At 47.3% G+C, this 26341-nt stretch overlaps 1 protein-coding gene across 1 annotated transcript; it reads right to left on the reverse strand.

Annotated features, from left to right (window-relative positions):
* Positions 1–1986: 1986 nt before the first annotated feature.
* On the reverse strand, positions 1987–22258 carry LOC131666029 (kinesin-like protein unc-104). Its single transcript, XM_058938356.1, has 28 exons — positions 21859–22258; positions 19358–19529; positions 16739–16821; positions 16319–16397; positions 15909–16254; positions 15520–15775; positions 15138–15301; positions 14920–15059; positions 14614–14652; positions 13267–13404; positions 12444–13183; positions 12258–12375; positions 11902–12074; positions 11642–11820; positions 11118–11264; positions 9478–9615; positions 9283–9401; positions 8801–9200; positions 8628–8718; positions 8433–8548; positions 7679–8219; positions 7417–7606; positions 6770–7017; positions 6413–6712; positions 5420–5728; positions 5208–5344; positions 5040–5141; positions 1987–4963 (listed from the first exon to the last, which is right to left on the reverse strand). Exons 2-28 carry the CDS (start codon positions 19455–19457, stop codon positions 4822–4824), a joined length of 5535 nt encoding a protein of 1844 aa, XP_058794339.1. The 5' UTR covers positions 19458–19529; positions 21859–22258; the 3' UTR covers positions 1987–4821.
* Between the last annotated feature and the right edge of the window lie 4083 nt (positions 22259–26341).

The raw sequence follows: 26341 nt of genomic DNA on the forward strand, positions 1-26341 counted from the left end.
AATTTTGAAATTGAAATCAGGCGTCCTAAATTCCATTGTGAATGTAACGTCGAGACTTTGCACGCTCTCCTGAATTATAACGTTTATATACTCTGTTTCATAAACAACGCGCCACTCCAAGTATAATATTTCAAGTTTGAATTGTGTCCAGAGATTACACACAGAGCAATCTCTTTTTTTCCAGATTAACAGGTAAAACGTTTGTGTGATAGCATGGTTCATCTCGCGGAGGAACAAGCGCATTCATCATCGGCGGTCATGGTTGAATCGCTTGCGCAGGAAAAACATCATCGCTCTTTTTCCACGAGCGTGGAAGACGCCAGCATTAAGCTTCATCGTTACGAAGAACATAAATGTCAAAATTTTCTCTACATTTTCGGTCGAAACACCGATCTTGCGAAACGAAGTGTCACCGTTATTGATTACCTCGGACATATGACCGACAGTCGTAGCAAGTTCTACTTGAAAGTAAATAAAATTGTTCATATCTCTTATCTCGACATTTTCGATTGTGTGCGCGTTAAAATTGTAAATCGTCAGCGTCAATCTGATAGCGAACTGTATGTATCTTATAAGCTATTGTGCTCCCAAATTGTGATCGTCGAGTATAAAAGCATTAGTATAAACGATTGTCAGGTATTAGAATCTACAGCGGTCGTGCATCAAAGCACGTGTATGTTGGAAACTATTAAAAAGTTTTTTCACAAACCAGAGTGCACGGAAACGACTTTTTCGCTCGAGAAACAAAATATTTCCCAAAAGCGGACTACATCGATAAAGAAAATGAGTTAGCTTACGATACACGTCAGATACTCGCACATTACACTAATAATAAAGCGTGTTATCTTTACGTAATGTTGACGTTAACATTTTTACCTGATTGCTTACTTATTTATCCTACCGAATTCAGAGAAAAGAAATTAAAGCTAAAGTATAAGTCAAATCACGTTTACCACGTTTCCTAGTCGTCGTTGAGCTTGAAGTTGATCTTTTGCGAATGAAAAATTGTTCCTGTAAATGTTTAAAAAAATAAGCGATATTATCAGTTTGTGCAAAATATACGATAAGTTTTCCAACTAAATTTGATCCCCAGTAAAAAGATATGTATAGTAATAGTTATAAAACTGAAATATCTCTTATTATTGGCAATAAAGCATGGCGTTTTTAAGATATTAGATCTAGTAAATATGAGTCATTCAATAACCTACATTTTTTATAATAAATATATACAATATAATGATATAAAATGTATAATCATTAAGTTTTACCGGGTTCTATGACACATGCGTAATAACTATTTGAAACTAATATTTTTTCAACAAACATTTGTAAGGTGCCAACTTATAAATATTAAATAGTTGACTCCTGTATATTTAAAATTGTTTGTGATAAATTTATAGGATTGCTGAGCAAATATTCATTACGTAATTTCCTCCAATACAGACACATACTTTTAGATGATTCAAGCTGTAGTAATTTAATATTTCATTTTTTTAATCAATCGACCGCAAATATTTTCTTTGTTGAAATTAATATCAAGATAAAAAAATAGTGAAGCGTAGACATTATGCCCATGAACGATTATTTATTTTAATTTTTTTCCTTCATTGCCATTTTATGAAATCAAAATAAATATTTCCTACCTGTCTTTTGCAGATGTAACCATTAAACAATACAGTTTCAAATATATCAAATATCAACGTACTCCTCGATGTCCACACACACACACACACACATAATGCATTAAGATAAACGTCCGCTCGTGGCGGTTAGTTGAATAATAAACGCAATCGTGGAAAAAAATAGCTATGCCAATCAATTCCGATTAACTTCAACATCTACGCAATTGATTAATTGAATCAATTGAATCTAAGTAATCGATTAATTTTACTAATTCGAAAATGAATCAAACTTAGAAGAAACAATTTTTGGAAGTAGGGGTAAAGGTGGAATTTGTATGAAATAAATACATCAAGCGTATTAAGCTTTTATTAATCGATTTTATTACACGTTAATTACCACTTACAGTAGATCTAGAGTGTAAGTCAAGTAATCGTAATCAATACACGTTACAGCATTAATGCATGGTTCAAAGTAGCCTCTCTCTCTTCACTTTTTTAGCCACAAAGGACTCGGAACGAAAACAATTATATAACGGCTTTGCACAAATCCAAAAGTTTGTTAATAACATATAAATAAATACACGAACTTACTTATTACTTAGAGCTTAGTTAATCAGAGATTCTTCACAGTGACCATTTTTCGTCTTTCGTTCCTTCGTTAATACTTTTTTCTTTCATATAATTCTGTATTTTTTATTTATTTATTCATTGCCTTTATTTGGTAACTCTCCGGTTCCCAATTTACTTTCCATAAATGCGTGTATTAACGTAGTTTATATTAAATTGATTTATGCATATTCTGCTTGTATATATATATCATATATATAACTATTTATAAATAAGTGAACATATTCTCTTTTACAATTTTTGTCATCCGTCTCTCTGTAATTCCTCTCTATTGCACTTTCCTCTCTTTTTATGTTTGCTCTCTGCATACAAATTTTATTGAGCATATGTATTTAGTGTTTCGAGAAGGCGCAACATGAAATTGTTCGCAGCCAGTCAAACGCACGATCACGCACTGCGACAGCGTGGCCGGGTCGTTACGCGACGCGTTCTTTCGCGAATGGCCATCGCTTTTATTATATCACCGGATCGCACCACTTGTCATTGTACAATACCTCTAGTTTGTTATTCAAAGTGCTGACGAATGCTGCAATCAATAACAAAACGAAATTATACATAGCCTTAAACGCTACAACAGTCAGCAAGCAAAAAACGCGGCTATGGAAAATGCAATCAGCGCGCGCAACCGAATCTATTTGTTTTTCTGACCGCGCACGAGCTTTCTCGACAAAAACAAATATTGCCTCACATCAAGAACTTCTTTTTGCGCAATTCCCATCTATATATAATAAAATAAAAGTGATATCTGAACTGACGATCAATAATAATAATAATGATAATAACTGTAACAATGTTCATATATTCACCGGTGAATCGATTTCCACTTCTTGTCTTTCGTCATTTCTCTTTTGCCTTGCATTTCTAGAGATCGACAAATTATACAAAGGACTCTCTTCCGCGCATCACTCGCCATAATAATTGTTACTCTTACATCAATAAACAATATTCTTTGATGCTTTCCGTTTTGCCTTCTCTTGAACGAGTAACAAAAATTTCATGCAGTTTATAAACTTAGTGTGAGCTGCAGTGTACACGCACACTCAAGTTATAGCCAATCGCACTTGCACTCACACACGCGCACGCTCATTCTCTCTTTATTTCTGTTGACTAGAAATTATACTGTTGAATTTGAGTCTTCCCGCGTCGACACGCGCGGGTATATATTGTTCAGCCGTTCGCGCGCCGACGATGGATCGTCGTCATCCTCGAAACGGCTAGCCGTCAATCTCGCCTGGACTGCTCTCTTCGCCACACAGTATCGTCATAAAGTCGTCGACAGATAATAATTATCGACTCGAATCAAGTGCTTCATAGGCTCCTGGTCACGCTCCTATCCTTCTATCTCTTTCTCTCTCTCTCTCTCTCTCTCTCTCTCTCTCTCTCTCTCTCTCTCTTTCTCTCTCTCTTAAATGAAACGGATTGATGTCTGTCTATCACGCGAGAGAGAAAAGGGGAAAAAAAGCGATGTAGAGCAATCAAAAAAAAAAATACAGGCGCAACGAGGAGAGTGATTTGCGTCGTATTTACAAGGATAACGCAATCAAACTCGGTCAAATACGCGTGTATCTGAGTACACTCTCTGTCTTTTATTTATGTTCATTGTTAGAGCAACTCTCTCGCACGGGCCGAAAGTCGTCTGTTACTGTCTCGAGGAACAACAAACATATGTCGTCTTAGTAGTCTGAGTCATCGTCGGGAGCTACGTGTTTATTTGACAGTAGTCGCCGTGCGATATCTATCCAGTTTTCCGTTCTTTGCAATGATTATCATAGTATACCTACATAGAAAGGTATATCAAGGGAGGACTGCTCGTTTGCTTTCGAATATTAAAGTACGCGAAAAACGACGTTTGGAGTGGCGATCTGCTTTATCGTTCAATTCATTTGTTTATTATTTGCTTGTCAAAAGTCTGAATGTCATCTCCGTTAGCCTACCATGCTATCTATCTCACAGCTGCGATCTTGTCCCTTCGCATTCGATCACCCTTATTGCACTGCAAGTAGCGTGTTAACGCACGCCAGATTCTCGAGAACAAGATGCCAAGAGTCGGATAGTTGGTTTCTTCGCTCTGCAGTTGCTCATGCGTATAGTCTTTTTTCGGATGCGCGTCTTTGTTGAGAAGAGTCACGGCGGGGGGGGGGGGGCGGAGAATAAGGATAAGCATGCGCGGGGGTCGGTGACAGCGGGAAGCTACAGGTTACTGGAGGCGGGCGCGACAACGCCGAGGGGGAAGGATTGATCGGGGCAACGGTGTGCTTGCTGGCTCGCTCGAGATTGTTGCACTGTGGGCTTGCGCGCGCAAACGCCCCGTTACGCTATCGACGAACGCGAGGTCGAGCTCCTACAGCGCAGCTCGACTGCAATCACGTTCCGCGAAAGAACGCCCAGCGAGCGCCGCTGCTCAACCAACAGTCGCCTCGCCGCCGCTACTCGCAAAGCGTCACTCGAAAATTATAGACAAGCTAAATTTACAGTAATCCCCGCGCGCCTCGAGGGCAGAGTGCGACCGCTTGAGTACGATCCTTGAGGCCTTGGCGACAGCGCCCATCATTTCGGCCAGCGAGTCTGCCACTCACTTAGCTTGGGCTTGTGCTTCTGTCGTGCCGCCAGCCGTCGAAGCCACTGCTGCACCTGTTGCCACTGCGGCTGGTCCTTGGGGCGTCAAGCTGATTGGCATGCCGTTTGTGCCAGGTCCTTTGCGCGCCAACTTCGACCTTTCGGGAAAAATCCTCTTTAGGGTAACTTACGTTCGCTTACACGCGAATTATGCGAATGCCATTTTTCAATTACCTTATTTGACCGGCCAGCAGAGGATTTATAGCGTAAAGCCAGTCATAAACTTCCTTGTCTCCTAATGTCTGAAGAAGGTAACCTCGGTGCTTAGTTAGAACGCTGAAACGCCAGCAATTATCGTAAATTTCAGAAAACCTCGACGACCAAATTATATTTTATTCATACCTAAATGTATTGGGAACTTTGACCATGGATATCTGGTCCTCGGAGTATTCTACTTGGGCTGTTGCTAGATTTATCAAGGCTCTCTCTACTGGATCTTTCTCGTCTCGGAAAATGAAGACGTATGGTCGTCGAACAGACTGCGACGAGAAAACGACAAATATTGACAGGCATCGAGGACAACATCGTAATTCCAATAGCAATCGACTACTCACCACCCATCGCTTCTTCCATCCACTGGTCTTGTGCTCGAGTACGTTGAGATAGCCTTTCCTGGCGATCACCGGACTGATGCGAATCTCCTCGACTTCGGGTACGTAGAGCACGAGGCTCTCGTTGAGTGGCGACGTAGCGCCGAGTGGTTGTGGTGCCGATGCCGCTGGATTTCCGCCGGACGAGGCGCCGTGACTTGCCGATTCACCCGCCAGGATACTGTCCTGCAGCTCCTGCAGCCTCGCGCGATCGGGCGAGCTCAACCTAAAGATGCACGACTTAGACCTGCTCTTCACTATTATCCCACGGGACTGCAAGTAACGTCTCTCCTGTATCACCCGAGATGCAAACACCCTGCGCTTTTCTTTCTCTCTCTAATATCATTTTTCTTTTCTTTTTTTTTTCATACTCAGCGGTTGTCTATGACAAAGCAAGCGTCGAACAACTCCATGTAAGTGCTTTTACTCATGATAATCAAACGCGTTTTTGTTTATAATTTTACTCACATGTAGTGAATGACATAGGTAACTAATGCGATGTATGCTTGTCTCTCAAAACCGACAAATGTTGAAAATTTAATCTTTCACGCGAGTGTACGCGTGTATGTGTGTCTAGAGAAAAAAAATAAACCGTGGAATGTTTGGCTGTCGATCATGAGAAGGTAGATATCAACTCAACTACAAATGGTTGTTTTCTTTGAAATGTAGAAATATTTGCCGCAATTTGCAAATTGGCAACGGCTCTCTACTCCGTCCGATAAATATTTGTCCCTCTCGGAAAATGTATAGTGTTTATAAGAGGTGATTATTGCTCATGAGAATGGAATGTATCTACGTGAGCTGCACGAGCTGTTGCCAGAAAATAAATTAAAGAGAGGGAAGGGATCGTGTAGAGAAACAAATAAGGACTGTCTCACCAATACTTAAGCGGCAATATAGCGCGATGCAGAGACAACCGCTACAGGGTGTTTATCAGGTATACGAGGATAAAGTTACCTGCTGAGTATCGCATAATCGGGAATATACTGACTCTTGGGAAGAAGATGAGACGACGGAAGACATCATCGACGTCGTCAAATCGGTCATTGTGTCGTCACCAGGTGATACGTCAGTCAAGACGATCGGTTCCTTGTTCGGAATCCTACCCTGGATCAGCTTGATGTATTTCGTGGCGATCTCCTTTTCGCGTTCGGTCATTTCCCACGGCTCATACACGTCCTTGCTCGTGGATTTTTTTATCTTTACCGGGCTGGCCAGTGTCTCGTTGGTGGCTTTGGCCACCATGTTGCAAACCTCCTACAAAGTCGAAACAGTTAGCGACCCAATTTGCGCGCAATTTCCGTGTGCTTATACCTTCTCGCTCTTGGTGAAATCATGCGTGCTCTTGTTACAGATAATATTCTTGTCAATGCTGAGTTTGTCTCTCAGCAATAGAGTATGTCGTACGCGCTCGACCTCCTCGAGCCTTGTCAATTTTTCAAGCTCCCACTGGTGATCGAAGATAAGACTGTCGCCTCGTGGCCGCCAGCCGTCGAGATTCTCCTCGCCTCTCACGTACGTCGAACTCGTATCAAGAACTCGACGTTGACGTCTCTGCACACCTGCAATCAATCAACGCCGACTTTTCAATATCTTTGCTTCCCTCAGTCCTGACTAGAAAATTGCAATTGCTCGATGCCTTGTAAATTGAACTATCGATCTCGTTTTCCTTTGATTTGTTCCATACGTTCTACGATATTATCACTATCGGTATTTTTGATAATGCATCGATCGATTTTCAAATTCAGAGCCAAAAAAAAATAAAAAATAAAAAAAACACGCACACACAAACACGCGAACATAAAAAAAGGATTTAGGAAAGAAGGATATGGGCTTTTTCGACGTTCGTGCACGATGTAAACAACGAATTGACAATACAACATTGATGGATAATTACTAGATAGGGCAAACAAGGAGATCGAGGTAAGGGTAAATCTGCTATGGGTTCAGACAAGACAAACCTGGGCTACCTGCTTCAGAAGCGCGACGGAGCACAAGCTCGTAAACGCCACTCAGTCGATTGGCCTCCTGATTGCGATAGCTGCCACTGAACAAATGTTTCAACGAGCGCGGTCCAACTCTCGCGTCTCGGCCGTAAATAATCATGCTTAGATCTTTGGTGATGATTGCAGGTCGACCGCAGTTCTCCAACTGAGAATATAAATCGATCCATTAGTGAGTGAGTTGATCGACAATAAAGAGAATAGAGAAAGTGTGGGGTACCTCGAGATAGGCTGAGATGGTCATAAAGATCTGCTCGCCATAGGAGGTGACGCGATTGAGAAGTGGCGAATTATGTAGAGAGCTGTCCCAGGCGGCTTCGAATCTGTATATGCAGCGATCGTCACCAGGTAAGTCGAGATACTCGCCAGGGAAAAGCCCAAGCGAGAGCACCGACGAGTCGTTGTCCTCTTCCTCGGGTTCCGGGGTGTTCCTAATGCGGCCAACCACGAGCTCGCGCACATCCTTCCAGCGCAACTCCGAGGCCTGCTCGTGCACGATGGTGATGCGTATACGACGCTGAATGCCCTGATGCAGCAGGAATAAACCGCGACACGGCAGATCATCACTGTGGTCGACCACCGATGGTACGTATTCGCCGTTGGGTGCCAGTTCGCAGATCTCGAACCATACCAACACGTCGTATTTGGCGTGAACGTGCGAGGTACTTGGTGATGGTAGACTTTGCGCAAACTTGGAGGAACGCACTGGCTGGCTGATTGGGATCGATGGGGGCAACATTCTCTTCGGCGGCTGACGCACGCTAGAAAAAAATGTATTTGTGAATGGCTCGATTTTTTCTATAGGACCGTCATTTTAACGCAAATTCAGTTGATAGTTATCTATTTTGTCTTTTTATTTTGCGCTGTATGAGAAGCACTTGTGTGTGACGCGGAAATACGATAATTTAAATATAGAATTTCAAGGTCTAACGGATACTGCGCAGTTGCACCGAGAATTATTACTTGCTACTTACTATTCGAGCTTGGCGTCATTGTGAAGGGGATGCCGTTGGTAATGGCCAAAGACCTCGAAAACAATTGGCTGGGTCTTCAAATATTCGATGAATGACTTTGTAACTGTGACAGTTATCTGAAAAACAGCAATGAAAAAATAAATCAATATCGACTCAAGACAAAGGGAATACGAACAAATGTCAACAGGTAATTACATTTTGTACGTGATAGAAGCCAGGAGGATTGCCTTTGCCAGTATTTTTGACAGGCTCCGTTGAGAAAGCCTCGTCATGGCGGTGCAAAAAGCTATAAACAAAGCAGAAAGTACATGTATCTTCGGCGTCCGCGAGGATATTTTCGCGACCGATCGACGGGCAAATCAACTCACTTGAATTGACAGAATATGTCGGCGTACTCGGTGGCGATGCCCATAGCCTGGAGCACGGTAACGCGGAAAGTGAATTCGGTGCCGGGTTGCAGATGTTCGGGTAGCTCTTCCTCTTTCATGTCGCTCGATACAGAACTGTCGCCGCGTCCGCTGTCGGCGTCGCCAACCTCGTCGTCTTCTTTGAGCTCCTTGCCCTCCTTCACGGTTTCGTTTTTAGCTTCCTTGTTATCGTGCTGGCCTTCGAAAGCGCGCTCTTCCATTATCTGCTGGTGCTGACCTTTCTCTAGGTTCTGCGCGATCAAGGTGTTGCGTCGGTTCTGACGCTGAGTACCGAACAGGTCGTCGTCGAAGGATATGCGAGCGGACTGTCGCACGCCGCTCGAGTACTCGCTGTTTTCCTCTGTCGGCGAAAAGCGTTGGTCAAGCTCTTCGCTCGCAACAAGCAGCTCGTCGCAGCGATCAAGTTAGCGAACAGTACGTACCTATGACAGCTTGCACGGCCACTCGGAGATAACCCTTCACGTCGCCTTTCTCGTTCACAATTGCAATCTTGTGGATCAGTGGTACTGGGTAAAGCAGATTGCTCAGGTACACGAACGATCTAACGGCAAATGTTTGTTAATCGTCGCATCGGAAAACTGCGAAAATTATCTGTGAGTGCCGTTCGGATGCATTACCTGCCAACCATGCGGAACCATGGGAACCTATCGTAAAATGGATCACCACCGGTAATATTCTCAATATTGTAGTCCGGTGACGTAGGTGACAATTCAGCTTCGTTGTGATACATCTCTCGCATAAGCTCCAGTCTTTGCCTGTTTCGAGACAGAAAACATCCGTGAGAATAATTTGCGCGCTTGGCGTCTCGTGAGCGATATCGTTCACGTGGAGAGATCGACGTCATGCTCGATATTGTACGCCGTATACTCATAATCAGAGAGTGTAAGCACAGAGAGCCCGGGAAATTGTTGTTATTTATCGCACGATACGATCACAATTTGCAAGCGGGTATGCGCCAAATAAGCGAGAGTGGCATATCTATCTCTCGTAGATGAAAGTAATCAGGATAGATGAGTGCTATGTCGATTGCTTTCGGGACTGGACTATGCGAGCTATCATTTTTCGTGAATGATTGGTGGCACACGTATGTAAATAAGTAACTAGGACAGATCGTTCAATGGAGTATGAATGACAACAGCGGGATTGCGTAAAAATAACTTGTTCCAACTTGTCCACCTTCTATTCACGCAACGAGTTTGTTCGACACTTGTCGTACTTCGTATTGCGCAGACAAGCGAGAGGTAAAAATAAGCGGAATACTCGGTTTCGCATGGAAGCACTTTGGAAAGATATTGGATAACCGTAAAGCTGCGATTTGTATGCAAGTTGCCAGGGCATTTTTCGCGGGAAGGCGAGAGTAAAAGCATCGAACGAAGAGACAAGCGAGCGCGAAAGGAGAAACATTTCTTTAAATTTGCAACAGCCGCTACAGTGACGTTGCAGTGTCCCCTTTCAGAAATACAAATTCAGCCAGCGCACACACACACACGGACGCAGACGCATACGCACACGCGCCAAAGCGTATAAATATATTCTTTTTGTTTTCGGATGATGTTCAGGAGAGCTCAAATGCCAAACGCAAGGAGCGACACGCTCATACATATTTCAGTAGACGGAAAAAGCGATCGATAGAAAGAGAGAGAGAGAGAGAGAGAGAGAGAGAGAGAGAGAGAGAGAGAGAAAGCAGCAACACGATGAAACTGTCGACCGAGTGCAAAAACTCATTGATTATACCTTTGCGAGTGCGAGAGCAACGTATAAAGGAGTCATTCGGACCGATAAGAAAATTCATCCATTGGCGTGGCTTAATTCATCTCGCTATATTTCACGACTCGTTAATGTGCCGAACTTAGCTGTTCCCAAAATATAGTTATATCGTTTAAATCAATACAATGCCACAACCAGGTGTTTCGTAAAAATGTCCGATTATTACGAACCCGAAGGTAGTGCAAAGATATACTATAGATTTAGACAAACACGGTGCCAAGGGAAATAGTGCACAAAAAAATATTAAAAAAATACCGACTGACTCAGTTCTGACGACAAAAATGAGCTGTGCGCTGTGAGAAAGACACGTATATCACACGATTAGTCGATAGCTGATATAAAAGTACAATAAGCACGACCGCGAGGCTTGCAAAGACAGTGTCATTGTGTGGACGCGCGATCAAAAGAGAGAGAGAGAGAGAGAGAGAGAGAGAGAGAGAGAGAGAGTTAAAAGTGGGAGGTGGGCAAAGCAGGACCGAGCAGCACCAACCTCGATGGCACGAGATTGACGAGCGATAGCTTCGGGTTCAATGCGTGATGAGCGAGGAAGCATTGGAAAATGTCCTCTTTGGCCTCCGGAGTTTTGATCAGGCTCGAATCTTCGTCGTAAGTGTGGCGCATCAGCTCCAAGCGCTGTCTACAAAGCCAACCGACATGTCCCCATTACAATCTTCCGCAAACGTGCTCGCATCAATTTCGCATTCTTTTTCGATACTCTCGCGCGCATGCAAACTCGCCTCTACGGCTGTTATGCCTATCCTCGTTGGTAAAATACAATCGAAAGTGGACACCTTCGTTTACTCATTTCAACTCCGAGCGTGCGCGTCTACGTAGACCAAAGTGTGTTTCTACAGTTAAAGCTTGAAAGAATAAGAAGTTGTATAAGGAAAGGGAGCTCGACCAAATTTTTCAGCGTTTTCATATCGAATTACTTATGCGGTGCCAATTCAGAAACCATGTGTCAATGTTGAAAGTATTCGGAAAGAGTTGCACGACTGGCAAGAAATAACTTACCTGAGCTTGTCGAGAGTCCAATAGTGCGTGGCGCCGTTTTTCAGATCCTGAACTTCGACAGCAACAATGGTGCGAGAGAACGGTCTGTCTTCCTCTTCTTCATCGTCGACATTCGGTAAGAGATCCGGTGGTAGCGGCGAGTACAGCGTATCGGTGAGCAGTGTGAATTGAAATTGGACCTAGGTGGAGATACGCCAATCGATACGGTCAAACGTCACAAGTTGTTTGCGTAATGGACGTCGGTAAACGAATAAACGCACCTTCTTCTTAAGTTCGACGGAAATAGCGTTAGCCTCTTTGAGGAAGATGGCATTGCCCCAGAGATCGTCGCGTAGACTGGTGAACTGATGATACTTCCACTTGCGGAATGCCCAGCTTGCCAGCTGGAATTCGCGCTCACCCCAGTTGCTCTCTGCGTCAAACAATGGATTGACTGGAATGCAAGAGATCGAGGGTCGGAACGATCAGATATATAAGCCAAGCAAAGACAGAATGTGAGTAATGTCGTGTACATAGACAGTGAGCTGCGCGATCGATTAATGCAAGGGATAGTCGAGAGGTCGGGCAAGGAGTCGTGCAGGCAGCTGGACAAGGACGCAACGCGCCGAATGCTCACCAAATATGTCCTCCTCGATGTTGTTGAAGTCTTCAGGCGTGTAGCTGCTGTACATCGACATCGTCATGCTTTGCTCTTCCACTTGCTTTTGCAGGGCGTCTATACGAGCTTCGTAATTCTGAAAGAGACGGATGGCGGTTAGGATGCGAACAAGGACCGACACTGGAAAGCACGCGAGCGCCTTACTTTTCTCTGCTCTTCGAACAGTTGATCCGCCTCTTCCTTTTCCTTGCGGAACTGCTCCTCGAGAACGTACAGCCGCTTTTCCATCTCGGCCTTGAGGTCGATGCCCTGCTTCTCGAGCAGCTCCACCTGGGCAAAGTTCCAGTCGACGTTGGTCTCGCTGAGATTGTTGTTGTTGATCCGGTTGTTGTTGTCGTGGCTGTGGTCGTCGTGGCCGTTGTTGTTCTGAGTCGGCAGCCGAGGTGCCGTCGGGGTCTCCTCGCTGGCCGGCGAGCTCTTCTCCCGGCGCTCGCGCACCTGCTCGGGGTGGTTGAAGCGGAACACGTGGTTCTTGCCGAGAATCACCCGCGAGCCAGTTCTCAGCACGAGCGCCTCGGTGACGGCGCGACCGTTCACGTAGATGAGCGCGCCCTTCTTGGGGATCAGACTGACGGTACCCTCGTGATTCTCGAACACGCAGTGCTCGCTTAGAATGTGAGGACCTGACAACTGGATATCTTGGGGAACGCTGGCCTCGGCGCTGCCTACCCGCGTGAAGCCGTCCTTTATGTAGTAGATCAGACACTCCGACATGAGCGGATCCTCGTTCAGGTTGACCAAGTGCGGAGTCTTCTTGGGCGAGAACACGCCCACGGTCACGCCGTCCTCCTTCACCGCCACCCCCATCTCCGCGAACACCGCCTCGCGCTGCAGGCGGATCGCCTCCGTGCGCTTCAGCTTTTCTTCCCACGTTTCGTTTAACTCTGCGAAAGCGAGCAAACCACCCGTGCTTGAGGAAACGGCCCGCGCTCGCCTCGTCTGCGCCGCATCAGCCAGCAGCACTCACCTGCTATGAGCTTTTCCGACGCCTGCAGTTGCTCCACGGCTTCCTCGGCCAGCGTCGACGTCGGGTGGGAAGGGATCCTTGGTCGCGACTCCTTTGGATCGTCTTCCCGCCGCGAGTTCCGGATAAAAGAAACATCCCCTGCGCAAACAACAGACAAAACACGTTCGCTCGTTAGTCGTTCTTCTGCCGGCCTCCACGAAATTCACTGCAGGCAGTCGCCGATCGTGTGTCGATCTATCGTTTACGCTGCTCGCAACGATCTGCTTTACTTTTGTTTCGTTGGCGATAAGCATAGGCGGAGTCAACGCCGCCAGCAGTTCAGTCACATTGAAAGCTTGAGAACGCGCCTGTGTGCCGCTTGTTCGTTGTAGCGTCTATTTTGCGTGTGATAAATCGAAGCAAAATCCAAAACCAATCAATCAATTTTTCAAGCGCTAAAGGTGTCGCGGAAACTCGTCTACGCATCAACTATTTTATCTTATCATTGGCACCTCGAATGTGGAATATATCATGCAATGCAATCGCAGATATCGTACCAAGCACAGTCCAATTTGGCATAATGTAAATTAAGAAAGCGTTCTTTTGATAACGGCCTTATCCAAGTAAAATTGCCTTGAAGCTTCTGCGAATCTCAATTACAAAACTTTGCTTGAAGAAAGCAATCTTCGAAAAAATGGAGAATCAACACATCGAATAGAATTGCGTGTAACGTATACGCGAAGGTGGCAGCCAAAAGCGGAAGACGACGTTTATCAGCCGAAAGTAAAAAAGTAAAAAATACAGAAAAGTAAATTTTCTTCCATCAGAGACGCGAGATAATGCAAGGTTCTACAATCGATTTTACCTCAGTTTCAGCTTCTGTTTGGTAATGATTTACATGCAAACAAGAGGAGAAATCGACCTTGCGCACGTGAAATACGGTATATCGAGATAAAAAAGCACCGCCTCGCGCCGCCCAGCTTCGAAGAATAAAGTATGTGTCTAAAGGTCTTCTCTATTTTTCGCGTCAACCCGGTGGAAAATTGATAACGTGCCATATTTTTTTTTCCGGATCCAGCAGCTACATTCTCGCAGTCGCCGCGCAGCTACAAACCAAATAACGTACATGCGAACTGATGCGTGTGCGATCGCCAAGCCAGCCGAGTTTCAACTCGCGCGTGCGCGTCTTCGCACAGCACAAAGATAATAGGCGCGATCGTTTAAGATTTTAGGCTGTACATTCTCATTGTCTCGTACCATATTATATCCATTGAGAGAAAAGAAAAAGCCAAATACAAAGCCGTGGGTAATATACAAAAGTATGTACATAATAAAAACCCTCGTTCAGGACTTTTGTCATTTACTTACTGGGATCTTTCTTTTCGTAAGTGATTTTACCATCCGGCCCTATACAGTTGCATTGAGGCGTTAATGGAAGAAAAATAAAATGTAATAATGGCTTGCCTACTTCGCAATACGCTTTTGTTTTTTCTTTCGTTGACTTGTGAATGATAAAATAAGCCAATTGAAAATCGAATTTGTCGTTGATTAAGTGACATTAAGGCACTATTTGGTAGCATATTGACATTATCGATTAGCTTATTAACATGAAATTAGTAAAAGCATATTTTTGTTTGTTAATTCGACTGAGTGTAAAGTATACGAAATGCCTACCTTCTTGGTAGTCGATTCCCTCTTGTTTCAGAAGCTCGCGTAACTTCTGAATCTCCTCCTTAAGCTCGCGAATGATCTTCGCGTTAGCATCCTCGTTGACGACAGCTTTGCAAACGATTTGCTTGGCTCTGTCGGCGTATCTGTGGCAAAAAAGTTTCTCGATTAGCATTTTTTTAGGCGCAAAGACGAGACCGTGCACGTCAGCAAGCTGAAAATACCTGAGAGTTGAAAGAGTTTCGTCGTAGTTGATATCAGCAGGACTGATGGCAGCGATCATGGCCGTTTTGGAGTTACCACCAAGATTCTCACGTAGAAGCCACGTCAACACCGAATCTCGATAAGGGATGAAATCTGCCTTTTTTTTCTTTTTGTCCTTGGAAGCCTGCGCAGACGAAGCATTCAACTCTGAATATGAAACCACATAGCAACTAAGGCCATCAATCACATGCAATACTGAGGACAACTTACCGCCTACGATTATTCGAAAAGCATTCGAAAGACAGGATCGCAAAGCCAGCCGTAAAAAGCGTTAGGCAGGGATGTATTAGTACGTGTCTAGCGATCGTCAAGGCAAACGACAAAGACAAAGATGCGACTTACGATTTCAGCTAGGGCGCTAATGACTTTGCCAAGGGTAGTCAAACTCTTGTTGATGTTGGCGCCCTCCTTGAGGCGGGTGCCCTTAGCGCCGGTAGAGTCGGCGCGCTCGGAGCCAGCAAGATCGACCAGCGAGATTTTGCTCACCTTCTCCGTGGCTAAGCCTGTCACGCCGTCGTGACGTTGCTGCGTGAAGAATATCGTGAAGACCGCGTGAGACCTGCTCGATGTCTCGTTCATGTTGGTCGCTGCGACCGTCCTGTCGCCAAATAAGGTACGCGTCATATTAACTTGGGTCTAATTTTCAGTCAGTTATCATTATCTGCCTTGGAATGTCGAATCGAACGAGACACAAGTGGCTTATTGAAATGAAAAGAGCTTCAGCGTCGTACCTGGCTTTGTTACCCTCGTCGATGAGATCGTGAATGTCCTGATAGGACATGACGGCAAGCTTAGAAAGATCCTCGACGTACGGTCCGAAAAGCGGGTGCTCCCTGACACGCAGGTTTCCCTTGTTTTTGGGATTGAGCAGATCGCGCACGCGCTCGCAGTAGATCTCCATGTAGCTCACTTCCACCGAGTGCTTTACGTCCTCGTTCGAGCCTTCGCTTATTCGCCGAAACAGATCTTTGCATACTTGTGGGATTATGCCTTCTTGGCCTTCTTCTTGTTTGCCCATCATCGTGTATGACTTGCCCGCTCCGGTTTGTCCGTAGGCGAATATGCACACGTTGTAGCCTACGTAACAGCGTGTTTCTTAACTTTATGCAGGGAGCGGAGCTCACATCGACGACCGACTCACCTTCGAAAGCGTGCTCCAACATCTCCTCCCCGATATCTTTGTACACTGTGATTTGATCGGAGTAATTTTCGTCATTGGGCTGCAAGGAGAAAGCCGCCGTCAAACGTAAGTCAAAGCGCGGCGGGCAAACGTACAAGAGTCAATAGTCAAGGGGCTCGTGGAAAGCAAACAAATGAGTTTTCAAGGAATCATAATCCGTTTATGAGAAGAGAAACGCGGAATTCGAGAAACCCTTCCGCAAAGCATTCTGGAGATGTGGGCTTCTTACGGTAGGATACTATTTCGATGAATATTGCACAGTTAGCCGACACGCGTGCTCGGAATTTTTTGGGAATTTCATCAATTTGATTTCTCGTATCTCATTCCGCATCCTCGTTACATTTCACGCAAACAAAGGCATACATGATTGGGTATACTCACGTCCATAGAAAAGTATGAATAATCATAGTTAAAACTTTTGGCGGCATCCTTTGTTCCCGTCGGGACCTTTGGATTTGTTATGGCTGCAAGGAAAAGAAAATCATCGTCGTCAATTGAAAGTATCCAAAATCAACAAGTAGTATAAGTAACTGTTCAGTCGGACGTCTTCGAAAAGAAAAGAAAAACATTCTCTGCCAGTTCCTCAATTCTATCTATGTACTTTTCTCGAACTTAACAAAACGTAAGAAACACGCGTACAAGTCAAGTTTATGAATCACGAGGCGACAAAATGCTCGTAGGCGACGTCACTCGATGCATTTAACGATTTACTCAAGCGCGCAGCTGACGTCAGAGACGGAATCTCGTAAAAGAAAAACTTGCCGGCGCAATAATTCCAATGCCTCCGCAGGCGCATTTGACGAACAGCGGGATGTTCTATCGGGGCGACGTTCTATTTAAACACATCGCAAATAAAAAGATTCTCTTCTGCAGCAATGTCATCTCCCGCGTTCGAGCTTAAATCCACGAGGCGCCCGATATAGAATTATCTACGGCGAAGAGGAAAAGTCAATCAACTGTATTTACAAACATTCGCGAAAAGCGATTAACGTTTAAGCGAGTCACGTTCTAGTGTTCTCCGGGGAAGACCAGAATCGAATGGGTACACCGTGAAAGAGAGGGAAATGGCGTAGCCAATTGGCTGGTTAATTCCGTAAGCAGTCGGTGCGGGGGCGGCGACGCGTCAATAGCACACAAACCCTTACGTGCGGCCTTATACTGCACAGTTCTTTCGCTATGTACGTGTATGGTCGGCGAATCATCCACATCCTCGAGTGCGCGGTCCTTTCGGTGACACAACGTGACGAAGCGTTAATCGGATTCGCGAAAGCATTACGCTTCTATCGAATCTACCAGAGCCAATCAGCTACTTGGAATCCTATCCGTAAATGTCCTACTCGAGAATCTTCTCTGCACAGTTCGAATTTATCAGAATTTGCTGCTTGTTTTTTTTTTCTTTTTTTTGTTTCTGAAAATGTTGAATTGTATAATTCACGCGATCAACCTAAGTTGCCAACTGTTTAACAAAACACGTTACGAAGTTTGATATTCGTTGCGATTTCATAACATGTAACAATGTTGAATTTGAAAACGTCAATGTACGTCGATGCGCAAGCCAATTAATGTCTACATCTGGGAGGTAGTTTCGAGCCGGGAGACCGGATATTACGCGACAAAAGTGACCAAAAATCGATGAGCGTGCGCGTCGACATTCGTACAATCGAGTTGCCACTTCGGTACGAGTCGAGCAAACTCAAATCTCAAATACCGAATTTACGTCACAAGCTTACAGCGAAAGTCGTGGAATGGAAAAACAGCTGATATGCATATTTCGTACAATTGCGAATCTCTGATGCGATTAAAGTATTGTAATCGACAGTGCAAAATATTGAAGTTTCACGGGGCCACCGACGAATATATTCTGTACAAAAAAAATTCTCGGTAATTTTCGCGAGCTCGCTATACAACTGCGTTCGACATCAATGGAAATACCAGCGCCGGAATTACAATGTTGCATGCTAAATAGCACGGTCGACCGTGCGATCATCGAGATGGATAACTAACGCCGCGCCCGCTATATGCCCCGCGCAACGCGAATCGCTCGAGTTAATGCAAAAATTGATCGACAGTCATGTGCGTCGCCTTGCGCGCGCGAAGGTCCCTTGGGCCGGAACGACCAGCATATTTCGGCTGCGAGCCAGAGCGGAAAGGCGAAGAAAACAACAGCAGCAGCAGCAGCAGCGGCGCCACCGCCACACCGGTCTGACTCACGACTGCGGAGTATCGATCCGCAACATGGCTTCCGCGCGCGCGGACAGCCACGCAGAGACGATCCGACTTTTGCCGCTTCTCTCTCGCTCTTTTTCGCCCACTCGCGGCTCCCGTTCGCGTGCACGCGCGATTCGCGGCGAAGATGCGCGCGCGACGGACCGACCGTTCCGGGCGTCGCGCAGGGATGCACACGGCGACGAGCGCGCGGTCAGTCGGTCGCGCACTCCCTCCTGATACATTCCGAATTCCGAAAGTCATCGACAAGACAACGCTGATTGGATTTCAAGCCTCCCGATGACGGCTGGGCGAAAGATTTCTATTTCTACGGCGAAAGCCACATGCCAAGTCGACAGCGCGGGCCTACGCTGCAACGTTTATTCGCGGCTCAACAGAGTCCGTAATGAGGGATAAGCGAGGCTGGCGACGGCAGCTGTGAGTCAGCGTTTTGCGTGTGCAGCGAGGCGGCTTTCCTCGTGCGCGAGTTGCGCGAAAACCGAAAGTCGAGCGGCGAAACGCATCGGCGAATAATAATGGTGAAATTGGCCGCCGCGGATACGCGCGTTGTCACACTTTGGCAATAATGGTCGCCGTAGAGGAGGGCGTGGACTACCGAGCTGATTCATCGCGCGACGCAGACCGATAAAATGACGTAAAAGCTCGGCAGAGTAGTAGGCGACAGACAGATCAAGAGCCCTTTAGAGCTTTATTAATAAATGCCCAAGGGGATCAGCGTAAAGGACCAAAGCCAGACGAATACAGCAGTGCCGTCGTCTGGATCAAGATACTTACAGGTGGTGTTGCCGGTCATCTCGATGATGCACTGAGCCTCGCGGGTTATTTCCCTCATGTTGAAGGGACGGACCCGCACGGCCACCTTCACCGACGACATCTTTCTTACGGTCGTTGGGTCGAGCGAGCCGCTATTTATCTGGCCTCCTGCCCCCTAGCAGCAGCTACGCCTCTGGAACAGACAAGGCACACATACCGATGTTACTCCGTCGTCGTGAAAGCATCTGCTTTGTTATCCTCTATTGTTTCGGCGAAAACCGGATGGCATCGCCGCGAGACCCAAGTGAATCCTAATAGCCGCGCACGAGCGAGAACAATTAATAACAGCTTGCGTCGCGGTTCGCCAGCGACTGCGCGCGATTGCGCGCACGAGCCGTGCATGCATCATACATCATCCATCTCGGCCCGGCTTCAGCTCCCCAGGGTGGGTTTCGCCGACGCTTCGCTCGATCTTCCGCCGACTTCCAGCGCAGTCGAGCCGACGCTCGAGTTTCGCGCGGTGACAAGTGTGTCCGATGCATCCTGCGACATCACTCGAGCGAGTGCAGTTTCGTCCGTAGTCATCGACGGTCCGTCTGCCGCGACGACACGCGCGACCTCGACGGATAAAATTGCAGCTCGCTCTCTATTTCGCAGCGCCCGACGGCATGGGTAACGTGCAGCAGGGTCAAGCGCCCAAGGCGAAGGAGAACACAGCATAACGGACAAAGAAGCAGGAGCCGTCGGGATTTAACGGCGTCGTCAAGCGGGGCTGCGAGAACGTTGGCGCTGTGACGATAAAAGTGCGCGACGCGGCAGGACGAATCTTATCCAGGATGTCCCCGCAGCTATCACAGAGGCGCGCGACTGCCGTTTTCTCCGCGCTCTGCTTCTATATAAAGCACATTGAGCTGCTCGACGGAAGCCGTTGTCGCATTTACGCAACAGGTCATTACGAAGCCGAAGAGTGGCGTGTGGCAGAGAAAGGACTTCTCGACGGCGCAAAGGACGACCGATATTGCTTTATCCCCTCCGAGGGTGGCGCGAGAAGCGCGGACGCCGACAAGCAAGCGAACTGCATAAGAAGCCTTTGTCGGGCATTCGCGTAATAAGATACGGAGAAAAATGAGTCACCCGCCGAACATGCGGCCGAACTGTGTGCAAAGCGGGCTCGTACGGAGAGCCAGCAAGCAGGCGGGACGAGTGGGCAGTCGAGGACGGAGGAAAGCTTGGCCGACGCGCAAGAGCACCTAAACGCATCTGCGTAGGCGACGGCCTTCCGGACGAGCAAGAAAGCTCCGGCGCTGGCGCCCCTCGCCCGTGCCCACTGTCCCTTGGCGAGTTCCGTTGGAAGCCGCGCGACCGATCGACTCGGGGAGTCGCAACCATTTGGCACCCGAAACTTTGGAAACGAGTGCAAGCGCGACGGACCCCTCGGACGTCAAAACAATCCGCTGTCGTTGCCGAAACTCGTCAATTTAACGATCTACGGACGCGCATACTGCGTTCCTTTCATTTGCAATAGACACCGGTGCTTCGTGCATTCAAACGCGAGAGGAAGTTTCGCATAGAACAGCCTGGCCTGTTCGTCGTTACGACGAAGCGATCTTAGTTTCGGAACTGAGAGACGAGAGGAGGACGGTCGCATAACCGTAGAATAGTAGCGCGCAAGCTCACAAGCCAAATATGCCGTGTCAAGGGTGAGTTGCGCGGATCCTTTTCGGCATGCTCGTCCTTTTAAAACTTGTCGCGTGGCCGTGTACGGACGTCGCTCGTCCTTCACGGTGGCCCTTCGTCGACGCGATGTTTCGCTTCGCGCTCTATTTTCCCCTGCCCATCGTTGGACGATTAGCCATTTGATTTTTCGAAGGTCTGATTCTGCCTCGAGATACAAACCCCAGTATTTCCAGAACGATTGCGCGGAAGTAGAAGCGCAACGTTCAAGTTCAATAATAGTCATAAAGCGTAAAAACTCAAGAGGTAAATAAACAAATAATGGAGCAATTAACTGATCGGACAGAATAACGGAAAGCTCGATACACACAGGGAATTATACACAGCGACGATCATCGCGCAAGTATAAAGCTTCCCTTATCGATGTCTAACTGACTTGTGCGCGGGGGAAGGGGGAGAGGTGTGGAGTGACTTCAAGGTCCGATGTTATAGAACCGGCGTTAAAACTAATACGCAATGTGAATCGAAAAAACCCGACGACGCACGTCGATTGGCAGGTGACGTGTTTGATCAATGGCGCCATCCGTCGGTTTCCTACGCGTGCATCAGGCAGACGCGCAAAAAAGAAAGGGGGAGGTGGCACTCAATTGGCAAACGAATTCCAGGGGCGAAGGCTCGTCGTCGCACGGAAAAGTGAAATGTATATAACGAGCGATGGCCCGCGCGGAGCGGCGAGAGTGAGGTGAATCGATAAAGCGAGCGAGTCGGCCCGCCAGCGACTCGCTCGTGCGCTCGCATCGATTTTTCTGCTTTTCCTTTCCATCAAATCGCATTCCTCGTCTTCTCACCTTGCGATCGCCGAATGCCGCGCAATGCAGAGATATTGCCGCGCGCACCGCGCACAGAAAGTTTATACGGTGGCGGAGGTTGGTCGACGATCGATGAGCGAAAACGAACTTTCTCTCTCTCTCTCTGCGTAACTACTCGTTCGAGTGGCTGCTCAAGCCAGCTGCTAGCTGCTGCTGCTGCTGCCGCCGCTGGTGGTGGTGGTGGTGGTGCTGCTGCTGCTGCGTTGCGGCGGACATGGCGAGAGTCCGCGCCCCTTTGCACTCACACGCACATGTGACACACGGATGCACACTATCCGCGGGCTGCAACTTTCGGCCGAGGGTGCACTCGTTTTCTGCTGCTCTTCCTGCTGCTACTGCCTCGGTCGACTGCTGTAGTCGTCGTCGTCGTCGTCGCCGCGGCTCCTTCTCTCGCGACTCGACTCCCTCCGCTCGCCCCGCGAGCGCTGTGGCCTCGAGTTGGAGTGCGCGTGCGCGCGCGGTTCTGCGGAACCCCCTCGACGATCGACACCACCGCGACTACAGCGCGCCCACCGGGCATCCAGCTCCTCTTCCGTCGTCGTCGCTCTACGGATCGGGCCTCGTCTTCAATTTTCGCCGCTGTCGCGTGGACTCGCGACTGAGCGGCGGACAGCTCGACGCTTGTTTTAAGCGTCCCAGTCGAAACTGAAATCAGTCATCGCGGCACCTTCTTCTGCGATCCATTATATATCCGCTAATCCGATTCCCCAGCTAATCTCCTCGGACACATGTCTCGTGGCTGGTCGTAACAATCCGAACATCTCTGCTGATTTGTCGCTTTTCTCCATGTATTATTTTGTGCATTTACATTCAGGATACATCGAAGCGAACGAGAGTACGGCGTTATTGATCGACAAGTCTATCCGAAAGATCACTTGTCCCAAGCGATTCGTTTCTGATTACGCTTCGTTCATTTTAATCCACACTACTTTCATCCAATTCAACCCCGAATTTCCCTAGAATAATTTATAACACCCATACGAAGTCTCAGCCGAATCGGCACCTCGTTCACGATCTGCTTTGTCATTAAGAAATCAATCTTTTATCGCGATTCTTTTCCATTGTACGAAAGCAGGCGTTTCTGACCTTTCAATCTGGAAAATCAACTCAAAAGCGTCAAAGAGAGACGCCCTTGCGAAGCGCGCTTCCTCGTTAACGCAGTGGTCGCCTCGAAAAGTAAAAGTCAATCTCGAAGATTAGAGGCGAGCGACCGGACGAAGCAAAGCCTAGAGTGTACATCCCGCGAGAGTCAGCAGCAGGGCATCGCCAAGGTGACCTGACGACAATTCGGTCGCTCCCGCGCGTTCTCCAAGTAAGCGTCTCTCTTTCTCTCTCTGTCATCTCCCGCCGCGAGGCTGCAACGACGACACTCGTCGATGGGAAGCTCCTATTCTCGCGCGAGCGTCATTGTGTGCACGCGCGTTTCTTCGGGCTCCGGCCCACGGCCACGTAGCCCTCGTACCATTGTGCCCGCAGTGACAACGAGGGCGCACACGCGCGCGAAAGGAAAATAAAAACAAATCACAGAGCGTTCTTTTTTTCTGGGCAGCAGTTTACTTTCTAACGACGGCGCCCTGCAGCATCGTCGCTCGTTATTTATTTATACGTCGAAGTCACACGACGCGGTACGCCCGAGTCCATTCACACGCGTGTGTAAACATGCTCGCAGTTAAATCAAGCCGAATTCACACGACAAAACCAGAAAACTGGGCTTCTCTATATTGTTGCGCAAGCTTGCACGCGCCAAAATGTTTGCAATTGCAAGCTCGTCGGAGAGACGGGGGTAAGGGGGAGGGGTGACGAGAACAAAGGACCCGAGCTGCCAAGCGCACGGGCGGAGAACAGTGGAGCCGAGGTGACTTTACCCACGGAGTATATTAGTCGCAGCGGTGCTGCGCCGCCAGCCGACGGAGAGGACCAGTGCGCGGGCGCCGCGGGCGCCGCGGACGCTTCTCGCTCGCTTGCGCGATCAATAGCGTAGGGGATAGGCTGACGTCACGGACGAGCTCAGCCTGCGCGAGACGTTGCTTCGCCACCGGCAATCAATATGGAGCGACGAGCGACGGAGCCGCGCTGCCGATCGCACCTCTACGGTCTTTGCCGCGTGTCGCGCCCTCCTCGGCATCGTCGTTTTCTCGGCCCTCCAGAGCGACGCGCCCGCGCTCCTTTACGTAACTGCCGATGATCGCGCGCGCTCGTTTCGCGGGCGCGCGAGCGTACTCGGCTGGATTTGTTCCTTCGCAGGCTGATTCTTCGCGTGAAAACAACGTTGGAAGCTTGAATATGGACGAAAGAGCTCTCGAGAAATCGAGCTCTTCTGCAAGTTTGCGCGTCGGCACAGACAAGGGAGAAAGATGTTCAGGCGGAGGGAAAAAGAATGAGAGTTTGCTTTTGTCGATTCGCCAACTTCGCCGAAAAGGGGAGAAGAAGAAAGAACGGCTTTAACAAATTCAATTGTTCCCCCTTTCTTTCTTTTCACTCTCGACGGCTACTTGTTTAAGACGAGTAACTTCTTTATAAATCTCTGATTGTGAAAACAACCGAGAGAGAGCGAAAAAATTTCCAATTGATCTTATTATATGTAACTGTGCTGCAGCCAATACTTGAACGAGGAACGATAAAGAGAAATAATCACGATGTTGTTCCGAACGCCAGATCGTTCAATCAGAATTTTAAATGTAATTTATTGTAATTTGAATCAAATTTAAAAAAGTGTTACTCGTGGCAGAAGTCTTGTCACGAAAGCTCAAAGAGGAGTTTTTATCGTCGCCCTCACGCACAAAGCGGCGGCGCGTGGCAATTGGTGAAGCACGGGACAGATAAACAAAGTGGTTTACCTGCGGACAATATAGGCATCCGTCATAGAACAACTTAAGAAGATAGCCAGCGTTGCGACGTAATGAAAAAGAGAAAAAAGAATAAAACGAGCGAGCGAAAACAGGTCGTTAAGCGGGTGACGAGACGAGTCGTTTGATTTTTAACTTATCTCAAACATTAATAAGTTTGTGTTGCAAATGAAAGAAAATAAAGTTATTGTCATATTGTGTTCATGAAATCAATAAAGTCATAAGTAAATACACGCGAGATATCGCTAAGCTCTGATTCATCCCCGTAGCAGTCTGGAAACATTTATAATCTATGGAATATCGTAAGAAGTAAGAAAATAAACATCCATATTGGCCAATGTCTCTGGAGATATCCAATAAAATAAAAGCAGTCAGACGGGCATTCCTGAGAGAGGACAAACTTCTCTTTATTATTTTGCGCTAGAAGGACGATGTGCGTGGGCATGTGTGTATATCTCCGAGTGAGAGATTTTTTTCTACTATGGCAACGTAAAACCATTCCACGCACTAGCTGCGGCGACACAGTTATGTGCCGAGGCTATAGCCATGTGTTTCAGTTTCACCTGTTTCATTATTTTTCCCCTCTCGCACGATCACCTCTTTACGCGCGGCTGCGCAAAACCACATTTCCCACCGTATACGTGGTTTTGTTCTTACGCGTGCTCTCGTACTGTCGCGGGAATGTCTTGCGGTGTTTTTTTTTCGCCGTCTCATTACACGTCTAACATAAGAATTCGGTTGGGCAAACGATCTACCTCGCCCTCGCACACACATTCCGTCCTACATGTTGCAGGGTGTCATTACATTTGTTTCGAGTCGATAGAATTCGACGGATAAAATATTCGTAATGTTCGCAAATTTAAGTTGAAGTTTGAATCAACTCTATTTCCAGTCGTTATTAGGTGATCAATCGTTATACAAGAAAGTGAACTTTCTATGTCGGACACTCCCGCAAACTGAACTTGGCATTGATGATTTCAAGGAAAGCCATTACGCGTAACAATGTCGACTGGGAATTGGCAGACTTGAGCTTAGTAGCCATTGCGCAAATAATTAATCCAGCGTACAAAACTGTCGGATGGTGTTATAAGCTTAAGCAAGCACTCAAGTAAAGTAAACATCGCTCGTAATAGCTCCGCAAGTGGCAAATCAAGCTGGACGATGGAGCCGTTATAAGAGCCAATAGCCTAGAAACGAGGGAGCTATTATCGTTATTATGCACGGCTGGCCGAGCGCAATGCTTCGAGCTCTCAGCGCTGCAGCCAGCGTGCGCAAGGCACAGCAGCGCCCAGTTTCATCGGCGAACGTTCGATCTCGTTCTGCCATTCCGTCCAGCGTCGCGATGTTCGCGAGATCGATTCGCAACAGCTGACCGTTTCATCGCAATTACGCGCGCTCAATTCCCAGCCACGACCAACGACTAAATCCCGTGCCTACTCCTCGAGTGCAAAAAAAAAACACAAAAGCAATACGAGATCGCGAAGCGGCGAGAGTGAGGACGTGCCGCGCGAAAGTAATGAGCGCGCGTCCGACCAATAGGCGTCTGGCACTACGGGGTTCGTGAGTGGGATAGGTCTTGCTCGTCCCTCGAGGTGAGATAGAGAGAGTTGAAGAAG

Source organism: Phymastichus coffea, unplaced genomic scaffold (assembly GCF_024137745.1).
Source record: "Phymastichus coffea isolate CEN01 unplaced genomic scaffold, Cenicafe_Pcof_1.1 PCOF00055, whole genome shotgun sequence".
Taxonomy (NCBI): domain Eukaryota; kingdom Metazoa; phylum Arthropoda; class Insecta; order Hymenoptera; family Eulophidae; genus Phymastichus; species Phymastichus coffea.

Coding starts and splice junctions, on each gene's coding strand:
- LOC131666029 (XM_058938356.1), bottom strand. CDS start 19,457: ATGTCGTCGGTGAAGGTGGCCGTGCGGGTCCGTCCCTTCAACATGAGG. Junction 15,302..15,519: donor TTAGCGCCCTAGCTGAAATC/GTAAGTCGCATC, acceptor TCGTCTGCGCAG/GCTTCCAAGGACAAAAAGAA. Junction 7,607..7,678: donor CCATCTCAGCCTATCTCGAG/GTACCCCACACT, acceptor TTATATTCTCAG/TTGGAGAACTGCGGTCGACC.